General features: G+C 38.1%; 2 protein-coding genes across 2 annotated transcripts; one reads left to right on the top strand and one right to left on the bottom strand.

Annotated features, from left to right (window-relative positions):
* Nucleotides 1–6,918: 6,918 nt before the first annotated feature.
* On the bottom strand, nucleotides 6,919–7,873 carry LOC115626580. The gene has a single exon (XM_030521961.1). The coding sequence runs from the start codon at nucleotides 7,871–7,873 to the stop codon at nucleotides 7,019–7,021; it is 855 nt and encodes a 284-aa protein (XP_030377821.1). The 3' UTR covers nucleotides 6,919–7,018.
* A 648-nt stretch (nucleotides 7,874–8,521) lies between these two features.
* Nucleotides 8,522–16,188, top strand: LOC115626579. Its single transcript, XM_030521960.1, has 6 exons — nucleotides 8,522–9,161; nucleotides 9,989–10,140; nucleotides 10,196–10,409; nucleotides 10,472–11,115; nucleotides 12,916–14,112; nucleotides 14,908–16,188. The coding sequence occupies exons 1-6, from the start codon at nucleotides 8,522–8,524 to the stop codon at nucleotides 16,186–16,188; spliced, it is 4,128 nt and encodes a 1,375-aa protein (XP_030377820.1).
* Nucleotides 16,189–17,924: the final 1,736 nt, after the last annotated feature.

Here is a 17,924-nt window from a genome sequence, read left to right as displayed (position 1 = left end):
TTTTACCTTAATCGGCTTTTAATAAGCTACAAACCTGGCGGAAAAATGGCTAAGCTCTCAACACTGCAGCAACCATACGCAACGAAAGAGAGGGAGAGAGAGAGAACGCGCGCCGCTCTGAGGCGAATATAAATAAGCAGAAATATGAAAACTGTTATAGCTACGTCAACACATTAGGCTTCGCCAAACAAATACACAAACACACAAAATATAGAATATACAAATGTACATGCAGAAAACAAATGCATTTAGTTTGCGTGTTTTAAATTTTTCTTTTTATTTGTAGCGGCGACTTCAGGTCTGAAAATATAATTGCGGCAAAATATAAATACATGTACACACATAAGTATGTATGCATGCACATGTTATACTGTTATACGAGTTAATACGCAAAGAAAAGTGCGTAAAAAATCATTTAATTAATGCTTTACTACAGATACAAGTATGTACATAACGATCGATTTGATTGCCATTTATATGTACTTACATATGTGATTATTTTTATAACTTATTGTAGTAATGCACAAAACACTTTTTCACAAACGCTTGAACACCTGCGACACTACATAAACAATCGACCCGACACGCACAACCGTTCAAAGAAAACTAAGCCTTACTCTGTCGCTGCACAAGAACGCGCTCACTAATGCTCTCGCGAAATGATAGTGAAAGGAAGAAATAAAAAAAGCAAGAGAAATCTTATTAGATAAATAACTGTAAATCAACTCTCGGGTGCCGAAACTGACAAATGCATGGGTGGAGAGCGCAATTGGGGGTTAGGTGCACACAACAAACATGAGAGAATGCAATCCCCATTGCTGTGATCCTGACTACGCCGTTTGTTTTATAGTTTCGAGTTTTGATGCTTTGCTCTTGCATTTTCCTGCTCCAAGAGAGGAACGTCAGAGCGGGAGTTCGTGTGGTCGACGTTTAAGGCCCGTCGCGCCGTTTGAAGTTGGATTTTAAAAATGTTACATAATTGTACTTATTAAAAACTGCTGCTGGCAGAGCATGGGCAGAGCTTACATTTATGACTGTAACTTAACAGAGTTGACCGGTGACGATCAAAATTGACATGAGGACACACATACATACGTACACGGTACATGTCGCTCCACATAGACCCGTCTCAAACGGGATCGAAGCGCTTCGTAGTTTTTGTTCCTTTTTTGCAAAGAAAGGGGGGGTGCGTTTTTGCGAACTCTTTGGCAGAAATTGGCATTTACTCTTTGGACGGGAAATTAACGTAAGCGCGTTCGCTCTTTATAATTTTTTGTTCGCTCCTGCTTGGAAGTGCCATGAAGTGCTCGTGTTGCGTCCGTGTCAGAACTTTGTACTGTTAGTGAATGTAATTACTTTAATGTGACCAGTTGCCGCTTTAGTTTAGTGCTGCCCATTTGCCCAAAGATAGAGATAACTTTTGTAATTACAACGAGAGCCGAGCAAAGTACAGCAAACGAAGCAGAAATACAAAGCAACTGGCCAGACAGCAGTGTGTGGGTGGGGGGGGCGGATGAAGGAGAAGAAAGTAAACTTGGTGGAATGCGTAACTCGATAGCATCGGATCAGTTTATTTTTAGTGCGTGCCGAGCAACCGGACTCGGCTAATTAGCCCACACAATGGGCGTCAATTTGAAGTGCAAGGCGACAACAACACCAACACTAACACCAACGCCAACCGAAACAGAAAGAGAAAGAGAGCCAGGCTCTTAAAGCAGTGTATTTGACCAAATAAAATTATGCGGACTTAAGTGATGGCTTTAAAAACTTGCTAAAGTTGCAAGCGATGAAATTTTCGAGCGCACAAGTATGCAAAAAAGCACGGAGAGGAAAAAGGCCGTCCCAACCAAAAAAAAAAAAGACTCTACTCGGTGACCAAGCGACTTAGGTGCGCCGGCTACATAAACTTTTGATGACTTTTTGAAAGTTTTACGGTCAGAAGTTCAACGCAAATTACAGCAACGGCAGCAGTAACTACAACAACAACAACAACAATAACAACAGCCATGAGCGGCAGTGGCGGCACGACAAGTGGCGGCAGATTGTCGAAAATTGAGCAAACAAATTACAGAAAAAGCTGTTGCAAGCACCAATGCTAATCAGAGGCTTAAAGTCCACATGCATACTAATTGAGCGATTTGCCGAAAATAAAAATCAACAACGAACATGATGTCCATGTTGCACCTACTCCGAATCGAGAGAGTATTATCAAAGGCAAATTAATGCTGAACTATTGACCTGCCTCAATCATTCTATGATTGTTGTTATTGAGAAAAAGCTAACTAGAAAGGCTAGACTGAACAGGCTACTGCATAATATAGTATACTTATTGAAGGGCAAGGGGATTTATTGGGTTAATTTCTGGGGTCTTTATCTAAAAGAAATCCAGACATGGACAAATTATTGGTGGTGGTCAGCAACTATTAGCTTCGAGGAACGCTTAATATATTTTTCAGTTATTTTCTTTTCATTTATTTATTTTGGTAGTTCTCTTTCTATTTGGTCAGTCGCTGGGCCTTTCTATATAAATGAATTATTAAATTATTTCTATTTATATAAATAAATTATTCAATTATTATTATTATTAAGTATTGTTAGTCATGAGCTATCCCACAGGCTGATTTGCTAGCTGAAATGAATGTATCTCCCCTATCTGCCTATAAAGGCTTAATCAACGGCAATCTTCTGGACTTTTTGCATACCGGCAGCAATTTATAACTAATTCATTAATTTATTTTGATTATTGATTCCATTTTTATTTTATTATTACTTCCTATGATTTATTTATAATTTATTTATTTATAATTTCACTAAGCGTCTACTGCTAAGAGGGAAACAAGGATTGCACGTTTTTGATTTGATTTCATATCCTTTTTATTACATTTGATGACGTTTTCTTTATCATTAATAATTGGGCTGATTTAGTTAATTTACTGTAAGTCATATGAATTCTTAAAATGTTTTTGTTTCGATAAAAATAATTTTAAATTAGTAAACTAGTTTAAAATTATAAATAATTAATTGATAAATAATTAAAACCATTTATCTAGCTTTCTTTTAATATATGTATATATAAGTATATTAGAAATAATCTCCTCTACTAGCTAGCAGAATTAAATAACAAATACTTTTTATTAGAAAAATTGTATTTTCGATTTTAAAACGATCTAAGTATCTTGAAGCCTTCCATTTGATGACCTCAACTTAATCTTGCATTCGACCAATACAGAAGCTGTCTTTATTTCTTTTCTTAGATTATAAACCCTAAATTCTTTTAATCTACAAGACCCTAAGTAGCAGTGTTTTATGGATATGACATTTTTGCGTACACTTCTTTTGTATAGTAAAGAAGGACCAAAAGGATACTCCACGATTTGGAGAAGACAAGGCATACTACTTTCCTCACCTCAACCGATGCATTAACCAGTCGTTACGGCATAAAGAAACCCTTGGTACTTAAACGTAAGCATCAAACAAATTAAACGTACAGCAAATTAAAGGTTAGAGAGAGAGAGAGAGAGAGAGAGAGAAAGAGAGACAGAGAGGGTATTAGGACCCCCATAAATCGGCCACAAAAGGAGTTTTGTCGGCAGAAAATCTGGATTTGAATGGCATGCAAAAATTTGGTGCGCGACCGCCTCTAGTTTCTGGTTTTCGGACAAGTTCAACGTTTTGGCATGCCAAACAATTTGTTTGTGCAAAAATTTTGTGTGATTTCCCCACGGAAATTGATGATGGTGTTTGCTGAGTAGCAAACGTGTTGGAGAATCGCAACGCACAGGGATAATGACGGTGTGGGGCGGAGCAGTGCGGCGGACCACCACCTACAGTGAATTTGTCATTTTCAGTCTAAACGTGTGGACAAACAGAGCGGACACACTGACAGACAGACAGACGGACGGACAGACAGACACAGTGGCTGCCATGGCAGGGCGCTGCGTAGGCCACTACTACCGTATAGAGAATACAGAATACTGAATACCGTCGACTACTGACTACCGACTACCGATTCTCGACTGTCGTTTGTTGTTTGCACGGATGTCAGCAGCCATAACAACGACGACGACTCCAACGCGACGTCTGTGGCATTGCAGAGTGCGTTTCGCTTTAACAAACCGGAAGTTACATGCGCTGTAATGAAAAACGACAGAGCGGAAACAGCAGTGGGTGCTATGGGGCGGACAATCGTTACGCATACTACAGGGTACAGGATACAGTGGACTAGAAAGCCTGCCAGCTGCAAATAAACAGTTTATTGAAGTTGAAATCTTGTCATATATTTAATAGGAATTATATTTAAATTGCTGCAGAGGAGCTATAATTTCCCTTGATTAATTTAGAGGCTTAAAATCTTCAGCACGAAAGATTAAGCAATACACATGCTTTAGTAACTATTTTATTTTACAGATCGAATTAAAGCATAAGCTATAAATTGCAGTTTAAGCAAAATTATATTCTTGCTTATGACTTTATTTATTTTTTTTTTATTATTTAGTATTTATTTATTTATTATTGTTTATTTATATAACAAGATTAGTTTAGTTTGAAATTCTCAAGTTATGACTTTTTCACCTCCTAACTAAGTTTAACTTTTATTTAACATTTTGCAGAGCTTCCCAGTATTGCGAATATAATTTTCTACATTTTTAACACGCTACTGCCTTTCAACTGAAGTTCAATTTCTTGTCTATCATTGATAATTTTAAGAGAATCTATGATATGGTACAGGGATGTTGATAAAACTTCAGATTTAGTTTAATACCAAATTCAGCTACAATCTCAAAATAATTTATTCAACAATCGTTCCACAATAAGAAAACTCGTAAGTACCAGATTTTCTTACAAAAAAATATATACCCCTAAAAGTGATTCCTTTTTCAGCAATCGATCGGTTATAATAAATAATGCAAAATATATGAAATCTAAAAAATGTTATTAAAAATTACAATTATTTATGTGTGTAAAAAAAGCAGGCCTAAAACTAAATTAGTGACTTGAAGCCCAATTAAAAATATGACAGCTTGCGTAAAAGGTAACCTAAAGTTGTTGGTAGGAATTGGTTTATTTTGTTAATCGTTTTTCGTTATAACTCGGTATAGCAATGCTGGCAAAATCTTCATAGGAGGTGCTTTTGTTATCCTAGAGTTTTTCAATTCTAGACCTTTTGTATTCGGCAGACAATAAATCTCTTAAATAATGGGAATGTAAGCTACCCACAATATACACTAATATATAGGCTTCGGATACAGCTGGAAGATTTTAAAATTAGGAAGTAGAAATTGAAAAAAGAAAAGTAATGTTAAAATAATTGTATCAATAAAAAATCCTATTTCTAAATTTTGTTTTGTTTTTTGGCTGCAAAACTAATTTTTTATACGAACTTAATGGCCAACGATCTGGTATATGGGGAAAAACCGGGCAGCTAGGTGTAGGAACCTCTATACTTGTAGTTTAGCTAAAATATATGTTACCTTTAATTAAAGGGTTGTGAAAAGTTATGTTTCTATTTGCAGTTTTTTCAAAATGCTTATGATAGCTGCAGTATTGCGAGAACTAGGTGTAAGAACCTCTATACTTGTAGTTTAGCTAAAATATATGTTACCTTTAATTAAAGGGTTGTGAAAAGTTAAGTTTCTATTTGCAGTTTTTTCAAAATGTTTATGATAGCTGCAGTATTGCGAGAACTTCCTAAATTATTGGCCAACATAGAGTTACTCGTAAAACTCCCATGTTGAGCTCTTCAAGCTAAAGCCTAGTTTAGGTCAGAATTTTGACTCTTCAGCCGATAGTGCGTGGCCCCCCAACTTACTCTGCTATCTGTGTAGATTGTGCGACTTGTCTGTCCATCGGGACTTTGGACAGAATTACAGGGTACTGGTACTCCAATGTTCGGGGCTCAGTGTTCTCCACTCTGCAGTGGTGTGCGCCCCAGCCAGTGAGTTTGTTTTAACGTTGCTGGTATTTATAGACAATTTGTTCGTGATTGTTGACAACGCACGCACACAGCGAGTGCCCACCATGGCTGTTGTTGTTGTTGTAGTTTTGTTCCATTGGAGATATTTTTTCTCGCTTTTGCAGGCAGTTTTTTGCATGCCTCATAAAAATGAACGAAATATGGATTGGGTATTCGAGCCAAAAGCTGTTGACGACGCGTCGTCTGCATTTGATTTAAGCTGGATAGCTGGAGGGAGTACGGCTATTGGACTACAACGTTAAAGTAGACCTCTTGGGAAATATGAGTTGGGTTTGTAGCATCAAAGCGATCAAGAATTGTCAACAGGGATATTTTAATTAAAAGGTTAAACGAACTAATAAGAAAGAATCAAATGCAAATGGAATATATTTCAGGGAGTGAAGTCATTAGAAGTGTTATTATAAATATTAAAAAATATTCATAATTTTTTAATTTTATACATTCTCTCACAATAAAGTGATTAATTTTGAATTTTACTTTTTACAACTGAACCAATAATCATTATTTTTGAGTAAAAAAAATATCATAAAATAATGATTATTCTATAAGTTGTATTTTTTTTTATCAAAAATAAAACTCAAGTTGTAATTTTGGATAAAATTATACATATCCTGTAATACAGTTTTGGGCTAAATCAAAACATGCTTAAAAAAATGTTTCCATTAAACAAAAATTATTGCGAAAACCAGAGCCACATCTTGCATTCTATAAATACTATCAAACATATGTATATACTTATATATATTTAAAATATTAATTTCTTTTTAATTTTTAGTAATTGTTTAAGGATATACGAGTACAAGTATATATACTATTTTCTTATTCCTTTATTAATTTCAAGTCCCAAAAGAAGGAGATATTAGCATTGAATGATTTTTTCGCTTAAAAGAAATCATTATTTGCGGTTCCTGATATATTGATCCACAAAGACTACCTCCAAAAAATAAACTTAAATTCAATTTATTCAGTAGTGTTTAAATCAAATGTTTTTGTTTGCTTTGTCGATAAATTTTAGTGCATTACACGCAATCGCGAATTTGTTGTTCACTCTTCGGAATTGTCGGGATCCTTGGGACTCTGTTCAGTACCATTCATGGCATCATCATTATATGTTTTAAAGCGATTAAGATCCAAAGTACACTCTGATTTCTTAAGCGTTACCAAGTTAGTCAAAAATGCGTGTTTTTCCATTTGCACAGCTGCCATATCTTTCGGTTTGGGGTTCGACTCCGACATCGTCAGCCTTCGCATGAATTCGGCGAGCATTGGGCCTCCACTACTCCGAATCAATTCATTATCTTTTGTGGGTGCCAGGGTGGATTCTGGTTCATCTTTTGCTTCCGATTTCTGGGGTGGACGTTCATTTGTTATATAGTGTTTGAAATTCTTTTGCAATTCTTCCGCTTCTTTCACGCGTTTTCGTAGCTTCTCGGCTTGCTGTTTGCTACGCTTGCGACTATCTAGGCGCTCTAGCTTTATGTAGATGTTGTGCAAGTCTAGAAATATGTCCGCTATATCCTGATCCAGAGCATTGGCATTCTGCATGTAGGACTTTAGTGTCTGTTTTGTATCCAGCACTTGCTGCTCCAGTTGCTCGATGGGGTGCAAGTCGAGGATTATCTTCGGCATGAGCACCGACATGAGGGCATCGATGTCATCGAATGTGGCTGCCGCCTTAAACTGCTCCAGAGCCTTCCGCACCACACGTTCTAAGCCATGGGTATCTACTTGTTTCAATTTCGGGTCCTCGAGCTCAGTTTCGCTCGAAAGGGAGCTGATGTCATGCAGCGATTCGAGCTGATTAGGCGATCTGCCGGCTCCATCCTCATTTTTCATGCACATAAAGCCTTTCTTTTTGCTGATTTCTTTCTTTTCCGCACACTTGACATTTTCGGACATAATTTTGATTTTTTGGGCTTAAAGTTGTAACTGAAATTTAATTCATGAGAGCAGTTCGATTCAGAACGAACAGCTGAGCCTACTGAAAGGATATCCAACCAGGAAGATGGGCAGAAGTGCACTGCCGGCAGTTATCGATAGACCTGCAGTCGCCGATTGCAGTTTAAAGCAACACTGTTCTGTGCTGGGTGCAGTCAGCTGTAGTATTGCGATTACGAAGAAGTATAACGTGTTTGGTGACTGTTTTATTTATAGTTGTTGTAATTATTTCCACTATTCTGTTACTTCCGGTTTGAACTCAGACTATTTTGTCAAACAAAACAAGACGACGAGGCTTATTAAAGAAGAATGTTGCTTTCTTTCTCAAAAAAACGAAAAAAATAACACGAAATAGTTCGTTAAAAGTTGGTTTTTCTCTATTGAAGAAAGATGGGTAGTAGCGGATGTGGTTTGAAAACCCTGGATGATGTATCAACTCATCAGCAATTTATTTGTTTTGTTTATGATTTTAGCAATAACATTATATTCTTGATCGTGGTATTGGAGTAACTATAACTTTTAGAGACCTACAATACATTTCCATCAAGCAGTCTTTCCGTAAAAATTCAGGACATCACATCTGCAATTCTGGGGATTATTACGTTAAGAATGTTGCTGCTAAAGCTACTGTTGCTACTGATTGGCGTTTGCACAGCCAAGGGGCTTGATGCCGACGAAGATGAACAGCCTTTTCACAACTATCACGTCTTTGCCAATAGCCATCAGAATCGTGGCTTCGCTCGCATTCTCACAACCATCGAGAAAATGAGTAGCATTTGGTTCACCACAAGGGTCTATATAAACAATAGGCGGCTCGTTGACTATTTTCAAACCAACTTGAGTGAGCCGCTCGAACCACTGCTGTGGTACCGCTCCAAAAATTTGACCGAAACCCTTTTATTTTTCGGAATTACGTCGGTGAAGAAACTGCCCTACACTCAGTGCTATTATCATGTATCCAATGCATATTTCTTCAACGATGGCTTTCGCAATGTATCGTCGCGCATTACCCTGGAAGGGAATAGCAAACGATTTTTTATAGTCCACACCTCCATGTATGTCACTACGAGGGAGAAGTCTTCGAAACTGTGTACACCGTTCTTCACTTTCCCGCGCTGCTTTAACATCAGCCAGCCCCTGGTCTATGATACGGCCACAGTGTTGGTATTACGCGCCGAATTCGAACGCCACTGTCCATTGGATAAGTATACCACCTATACGTGGACTCTACACGACAGCACCGAAGACGGTAAGTAGTGAGAACTATTATTTCCTAATATTACCCTTGAATGCCGTGAAAACATAATGATTTGTATAGCTTCTACAAAAAGGGTGCAGATGTACGTCACACAGAAAGTACATTTACTCGCAGTGTAAATATTATTGATCTTTATGAGGAGAGGAATCAATATAGTCAGGTCCGCCTGTCCATCCACCTACCAGCTTATGTTTAAGAGCTAGAAGTCCTACAGTTTATCTTCAAGTGTACCTTCCTTTTTTATAACAATTATATTTCTAAAATGAGCCTCATTTTTCCCTACGATTAAAAAAAATTGTAATTGTCTCTTCTACATACATAAACGTGCGGTTTTATATAAAATAAAATGTTATTCCAACTAAAATATTTGGCACATTAGGTAAGATATAGTGTGATGTGATAGATATTACATGATATATGATTTTTATTTGCTGCAAAGCATGGAACAGGCAGCATCTCTCCCACCACATAAATTATAAATATTGTTACTCTGCATGAAGAGGGAAATCGATCTTGACATCCGTCTGTCTGTATGAACGTCTGGATTTCGGAGACGGCTGAGCCCACACTCACCAAACTTGGTATGAAGACGCTCCTAATATTCGGACAATACGAGTTTATTTTATTCTTTAGATTTCCGCCGTCATTCTTCCTTCATTTAATTTAGTTGAAGAGTAGTGGGTTTGCTCTTCTTCTTATTCCTTTTCCTTCAGCTAGACGCCCTGATAACAACACATATAACACAATTTCCGAAAAAGCTGTTGGGGTTCTTGCCCAACTATAACATTGTTTCCTTTCCAAATCCAATCTGATCTTAGTGCTTCTGGATTTCTTGGGTGGTACCCTGGTGCCCGAGATCAAGATCGGTAAGTATAAGCTTAATATACATCAGCAATCAAAGTATACACGATGCGTGTTGTTGCGTCTCAACGTCCGAATAATTGGGAGAAGCATGCCATTAGTTGCCCGGGTAAGCAAACGAATCACTTCGAATCTGTATTATCCATGGAAGTGTACATTTTTAGTGCTACTTGGCGTTAGCGGCCCAACGCCTAATAGCTAGTATACGTGGCGGCGCCTTTCGCCATGTGTTTCTTGGAAAGACAATCAAAGTGAGTGGCTTGCCGAGTCGGGACTTGTCGCTATCGCCCTTCGCTAACCAGCACTTGATATATAATTGGTCGTGCGAGTGCCACCATCGTCAAATTATCCGCACTTGCAAGGAAGATATGGGCACAAGTAAGCTACAAAGCTATCGAATATATAGCCAAGTGGGTCGCAAATATTTATTCTTTTCCCAGATATGACATTCAAAATCCCAGCGTATTCTCAGCCGCATGGTCAGGACTGTTACGTTTCCCTAATGGTTCAGTCCACCTTCGATCCAGTGCGGGCCGGCGTCGCCAAACAAATCATTAAATTCACGAGATCCCGACGCACCGTTCACGTGAACATCTTATGCGAAACTAATTGTGCGGGAAATAAATACTCAGCCGATCAGATTGTACATCTGAAGGCCAAGTGCGTGCGATGTCACGGCATGAAAGTTTTTAATTGGACTTGGAGATTCGAGGAGGAAATTATTGCGGAGAACACGAATCGACTTATTTACGAAATACCATACACAGTTAATCGCCAGGTTAATATACGCGTAGATATTCAAGCCAAGAAATGGGATAGTGATGACGGAAAATGGTTGTACTATCACGGCAGAACGTGGGTAATACTTGAAAGGAATCAGGGCCCCATTGACAGCATCTGTCAAATTGAACCCCAATCGGGAACCGCTCTGGAAACCACATTCGATTTTAAATGTCAAGCTGGTCAGACACGTTTTCGACCGATGCAATACTGTATATCCGTTCGCGGCTTACTAATCGAAGACTGCAAAAAGGATGAAAACTTTAAGATGCGACTGCCCGCAACAAAAAATCTTAATGTTAAGGTAGGTTGGATCAAGTCCTAATCAGCACATGTTATTTATCTATATTTCCACTCCATATTTTGACGCGGAATGAAAGCTAATTATAATCCAATTAGCATCGAAATTGCATGCATATTCATTAAATTTGCACATTATTGTTAAAATATTGTTAACACAATATTCCCTCGTGGCAGAATTTATATTGGATTATCTTTAGCTGCATGTTGGCCTACTCCTTGGCTTAATGTCATTTAATAATGAAAGCATATTATTTGTTCACATTTTTAAAGATTGCTTGCTGCTTATGTTAGTTCATCTTCAACAAAAACATACCTCCAACATCAATCATACATTCAAGCTAAAGCTGTTAAAAAATGTGGTATTTAAAGACTCCATTCGGATCGTTTTCCTATAAAACAAATATTTGAAAAAACTACTAAAAAATAGTTATAGTTTCCATTTAGAACTCCCTTTGGAGTAGGTTTCATCAATTTTCGATCTTCTTTATCAGATCGTCTTTCTACAAAACGCACAGTTGACTGTTTTTTGAATATCAGCAGAAGGAATACCTTTTTAGAGCTTGGTTAGAAAAGCAGTAATCGTTGAATTTAATCTCCCACGTTAATGTCTGATATAATCCTGATATTAAAGGATCCTATGCAGCATTCCAGTACGTTATAGAAGAGTTATGTAAATTTGTTTACTAGTGAACTAATTTCTTTTGACCGCTTTCTGAAGCTGCCTGCTGTCCTTTTAGTACTTTCGTTAACCATAATATCAGCCTAAAAATTAACAGTTAGCGTGTTTGAATGATTTCCGATGCACTATCCAGAGCAGCGCCATTAAATCAACTTAAAGCAACAGAATCAACAGGCAACGTCACAGTCACCGTAGCCATCGTTAGGGCTAAGATAGCTTCATTAGTTTAGTTTTAAAATTGAATTCAAATAAAGCGGACTTGGCAAATGCCGACAAATAATATTATTTTTTATGTCAGTGTATTAATGTTTTTTTATTTATCGAATAACTGTTCAGCGCAGCGGCAGTTTGCCTTACATTTTTAGCATTTACAACTCATAATCAATTACCGTTGGCCACTCTCTGGCTCTCATTTGGGCAATGCAATGTGAGAGCGCTCTCTTGCTCTCCCTGCAGCGGAGATCTGATCTGCAAGTGCAGCTGTAGTGGTAGCCGAAGCAGTGGTGGGCGTGACATTATTAATGGCGAGCACAACAACAAAAACAACTGACTGCTGAAAAACGAGCAAATACACACGCACTCGTTATTGCATTAATCTGTCTATGTGTCTGGCTGGCTGGCCACCACTGCATGTATTTTGTTTTTGTAAGCTCGCTCGTGTTCGGTATTCTGCATGTGGGGCTTGCCGAGAGCACTGAGAGCCGAAAGAGCCTCCTCGTGCCATCGCTCGTTTTGCTGTCTAGCACTCTTTATCGATGGACGGTTATAATTAGAAGTTGTTGCTCTTCACACACATGCGTTTTTGTTGTTGCAAAGCAAAGCAAAGACAGTCGGTTAAGCTCACAGCCATTCCACTATACATACAAACATACATTGGTAGCTCAACAATGATTGCACTGCTGTTTTTAAGAGTTAGTTCTTTAATTATCGAAGTGATTTAATTGTATTTTTTTTATTTTTATTATTAGGTATATTTTTTTTATTTGTTTATTTCTTTGTCACTCAAATATTACCCCCACACACTGTGTATTTGCTAGAGGCTTTGAAATTGAAAAATATTTGAGTGACGAAGGAGTTGCAAATTTGATGATTTAAAAATATAATAAGTTGCACATTTTACAGGCATGTGATCCCTACAATGTTTGTCAAAATGTGAAAGTGGACGTGAATGTGGAACCATTTCCCTACGAATCATCGGAGTCTAGCTTCGACTCTGCAATAAAGCTTATTCGCAGGTGGCTAGAGTATGCAGATTGGCAACGAGCCTTTTTAATTATCTACCAATTAGTTAGGGAGTTCGACACAAAGGAGAGACTCTTACAAATTACCGATGCCATGTCCGTTTATCTGCCCCAGGCTGCGTTCCAGGTGGCACATGTGGCGCGTATCGCTCGCGAAATAACCGTAACTGTAGCGCCATTCAATGATATGGAGGCCATGCTGGTGGCACGTTTATTGGGCATCGTAGCACATGCTTTGGAACTGATCATTGCAAACAATGAATTGGACAGCCTGATGGAAGAATATTACAATGTTATGGTAGATGATTTACTGGATATTGTTGACTATTTCTATCACGAATGGGAATTCATTCCAGACGCGCAGTGCCACGCCGAGGCGCAGTCATGCCTGAACATTGATATATATGGCAACCGGCATGAGCAGATGCATTTGCTGCATCCACATCATCTGGAGATAGTGAACAACTGGATGCATGCCCACTGGAAGCTCAGCAGCTGCGCTTTCTTGCTGGGCATGGGCACAGCGCAACGCCTGAAGCCTGGCGAGGGGTTTGTGGTGATGCAACGAAACACCTTTACAATGCAGATGGAGGCATTCGATATTGAGGAGAAAACGTCGCTTCATTTGACATCGAAAAACCTTATGCATGAGGTCTTGTTGTCGGAGGAATTCATCAATGATGTACGCGAGCGCCTAAACACAACTGAAATCCTCATTTCCATGCGCAGCGCCAACCAAAGCCAGTTCTGGTGGTATCCTGAGCAGGAGTCCCAGACCCAGGTGCTGGTCGTCAACATTTATTCGTCACGTAAAATTTGGGAGCGAACTTGGAAGCTTAACGTACCTATACGATTCATTTCCAAATTTCGAATAGATGAGCAAAATACAGAAAACACCACCGACTCCAATTTTACGCGTAAAGCACGCCAAGCTGGATTCGATGAACCGGAGCCGGTTGCTGAAAATGTCGTCAATGATAATGTACACAATTCAGAGGAGATCAGGATGTATCATGCCGATGTACTTGGCCATGCCATCCTGGGAATAACCTTCACGCATGTCGATATCGACTATCAGGTACGTTCGTATATCCTTTCTTCTCACGCAGCATCGTCATTGCTTCCGAATTGATTTATCCGATGTACGATGTTTTACAAGAAAAATGAAGTTTCAATTTATTAACTTTCTTAAAGCATTATGTATTTATAAGTGAGGTTAGGATATCTTTATGTTAAGAGCATAGGCAGCGCAGCCTTTTCTGCTTAGCTGCACAAAATGGAGAATTATAAACCGTTCAATTGAGAGTTATATAAAGTTATCGCTGTCGGTTACCGAAGAAAATGGCGAAAAACTCGACTATCAGTAGAAAATTCTCTAAAAGTGACTAGAAAATCCGGTATTAATAGAAAAAGAGTCTCCTTAAAAATCCAGCTCATTATAAATATTTAGAAACCCAGCTAAAACCGGGTAGAATATGCTAGAAAATGGAAATAAAACTGCTATAAATAGATATAAAATGGATACAAAATCCGTTAATGGCTAGAAAAATCGAAAATGGTTAGAAAATCCACTAAAAAATTGATAGAAAAACAGCTAGAAATAGTTGTAAAGCCTGCTAAAAAATTGATAGAACACCCGCCTTCACCGATAGTTGCCGAGCCTTAGAAGCGCAATTCTATTGCCATTAAAAATATATCTGCAGTCCTACGAAAACCTCAGAGCCTCTGCAACGCAATTCTATTTCCATTCAAAATATATCTGCAGTCCCACGAAAACCACAAATTTCGTCACCGAAAAGGTTGCTTATTCGAAAACCTCGCATAAGAAGTTTCACTTCAAAAAGTGAATTCGTCTTTCTCTCTTTACTTTCAGGTACTTTTACGTTCCACATATGTGCCCAAGCTGGAGGACATGGATCAAAAGGACGCTACGTGTTTGATTAGCTCTTCGAAAAACACATCCAGCGTTTTGTTGTTCCGCAATCTGTGTAATGAGTCTCGACGCGTCTACATCTATTTGCGAGCGGCTAATCGTAAGGAGCCGTGGGACGAATACCAGACCGGTGGTGCCACCTTTACGTTCTCAACGGAAATACGATTTTGTCGCCTGTGGGCATTTACGCGGCCCGAGCCGGATTGGCAAAACACTGCCTGCATTCCGGAAATGAACAAAAGCGTTACTGATGGCATTCAGTGTGAATGCGACTACGTGAGCGCGTTCGATGCCGATGCCTCGCCCATTATTGTGACCACCATGAAGCCAAAGTGTCACCTGGAACAGCCAAAGGTTGAGCGAAACTATCAGATGATAGGATTCTATATCTTCATCACAGCTGTGGCCATTTTGTATCTATACATCAACATGCAGTCGGCGATGGAGCACGACAAGCGTCTCTATGTGGAACAGCGACGAACTGGTAAGCCCTGTCGTCGGGGCGATATTATCGTAAAGTTCACATTTGGCGGACGCTATAATGCGGGCACATCGGCCAATCTGATATTCTCCTTTATCTCGGCCCGAGGCACCTTTGATTTTGTGGTCTATCAGAATCCGTTGATCCACCATTTCGATCGGAATACGACAATCACATTTCGATTGCAACGCGAACTGGTTCAGTTGCCGGCACGATTGGCACTTGGACATGATAATACAGGTATATATCCCCATTACTATTGTAGAAATGTCGTCGTACACGATATGCTGACGGGACATACGCAAAACTTTCGCTTCATGTGCTGGCTGCGGGGAACCCCCACCGATAATAATTATATGAGGGCCCGTCTATTGATACGGGACAAGCAAACGCCTAAGGATGCATTTTCGTGGAAGTTACGTTTTGCCATGTCCATGGAGAATTACATGGGAAATTGGTATCTGTTTCAACCGATTATTGGACCCTGGCGTTATGGCATCGGGCAGAGATCGCTAACACGTTGGGAACGCTCTTGTATTTTCATTTGTAAGATGTTCATAACGCTCAGTGTGGTGGTTATATATTTTGGGAAATCAGTCTCCATTGACTGTGATCCGAATCGCAAGAAATATAATGATGTGGATATGGTGATTGGATTATGTTTCGTCTGTTTCTTTATTAGTAGTGCTGTACAGGTGGTTTTGGAACTTTTGCTCCGTTTCATAACCTACAGTGATTAGAGCTGAACTTCTTTCTTATTAAATTTAATTGTTTTTTTTTAAAAGTTATTTTTGTGTCGAATGCTTTATCAATAAAATGAACAAAAGAAGTGAACACTCGAAGTGTTTTGCCAAAGTGATATGCTTTGGTTCGATTCCCAAGTCCTCTTATGTGTACATTTGCATACGAGTGGCGAGGAAAGTGGCAAGTCAGCTTTCGTTAGGGGCGGTTGTGCTTTTCTTTTACTTCAAAAGCCATTAGCATTTTGCTTTCAATTCAGATGTTGTTAAGTTGTTAAACGTGCCTGCATTCATTCGGAAAATTTATCGTTTAAAGATATGCATTTCTTAGAGTATTTATTATTTTAATTTGTAATTTAGATATTAACAACATAAAACTGCTTTAATGCGAGTTTATATTTATATTTGTTGATGCTTTTTAAATTAATCTATGTGTAGCCAGATATTTAGTACAAAAAAGAGGGTTGTCAGGTTCTATGTTCATTCAAAGAGTGTTAATTATTTTAATTTAACAATTAAAAACCATTTTGAGAAATAAAAGGGGGTATATTTATATTTGTTGATCCTTTGAAAATTAAAAATATAAATTAAAACTGTTTTGAGAAATAATACGGGGTTATACTTATTTATTTTTGTTGATGCTTTTCAAATAAACTTATGTATAGCCAGAGGATGTGGTATGAAAAAATAGGGTTGTCAGGTTCTATGTTTATTCAAAGAGTATTAATTATTTTAATTTAACAATTAAATATTAACAACATAAAACTGTTTTGAGAAATAATACGGGGTTATACTTATTTATTTTTGTTGATGCTTTTCAAATAAACTTATGTATAGCCAGAGGATGTGGTATGAAAAAATAGGGTTGTCAGGTTCTATGTTTATTCAACAATTAAATATTAACAACATAAAACTGTTTTGAGAAATAATAGGGAGTTATACTTATTTATTTTTGTTGATGCTTTTCAAATAAACTTATGTATAGCCAGAGGATGTGGTATGAAAAAATAGGGTTGTCAGGTTCTATGTTTATTCAAAGAGTATTAATTATTTTAATTTAACAATTAAATATTAACAGAAAACTATTTCGAGAAATAATACGGGGTTATATTTATTTTTGTTGATGCTTTTCAAATAAACTTATGTATAGCCAGAGGATATGGTATGAAAAAATAGGGTTGCTGTGTTCATTCAAATACACTGACTATATGTATACTCCGAGGATATACTTAATATGAAAAAATTAGGCTGTTTGGTTCTGTGTTCATTCAAACTAATTGCAAAATACATAACACCAGATCCATATACGATTATGTGTTCATTCAACCCTCGTCCAAGGCTGCTGCAGTCGTAATGACAGCGTTTACTCAATTTTAGTTGCAGGTAAACGTATAGTATTTCTTTTACAGCCCATGGCCATTTGTCCTCAGCAGCGGCAGTGCGAGTAGAATGGGGCACATAACACACATGCTTTGAGCAGGCAACTTGAAATGATATCCTGACACAACAAACAACGTTCGTTGCTTGAGCAGCCATTTTACTGGGAGGCGTTTTTCCACTTTTCAAATGGGCCATGCCCCTCTGCTAGGGAGGAGCGTGTGCCGTGATCTTGGATTCATAAATTGCAAGCCTCATGCTCTCATGCTTTAATGATAAAATGTTTAACATTTTTGAAATGCAACTTGATTAATACAAGTGTATAGTCACTTATTGAACAATTTTAGTTTCATTTAAAA

This window comes from Scaptodrosophila lebanonensis, unplaced genomic scaffold, assembly GCF_003285725.1.
Source record: "Scaptodrosophila lebanonensis strain 11010-0011.00,11010-0021.00 unplaced genomic scaffold, SlebRS2 tig00000085-arrow-pilon, whole genome shotgun sequence".
Taxonomy (NCBI): domain Eukaryota; kingdom Metazoa; phylum Arthropoda; class Insecta; order Diptera; family Drosophilidae; genus Scaptodrosophila; species Scaptodrosophila lebanonensis.
This window is presented reverse-complemented; position numbering and strand designations above follow the sequence as displayed.

Excerpts from the sequence above, each read along its gene's own strand:
- LOC115626580 (XM_030521961.1), bottom strand. The coding sequence starts at position 7,873 with ATGTCCGAAAATGTCAAGTGTGCGGAAAAGAAAGAAATCAGCAAAAAG.
- LOC115626579 (XM_030521960.1), top strand. The coding sequence starts at position 8,522 with ATGTTGCTGCTAAAGCTACTGTTGCTACTGATTGGCGTTTGCACAGCC. Across the intron at positions 9,162-9,988 it reads ACACGACAGCACCGAAGACG|TGCTTCTGGATTTCTTGGGT; the intron begins GTAAGTAGTGAG and ends ATCTGATCTTAG. Across the intron at positions 10,410-10,471 it reads CAAGGAAGATATGGGCACAA|ATATGACATTCAAAATCCCA; the intron begins GTAAGCTACAAA and ends TTCTTTTCCCAG.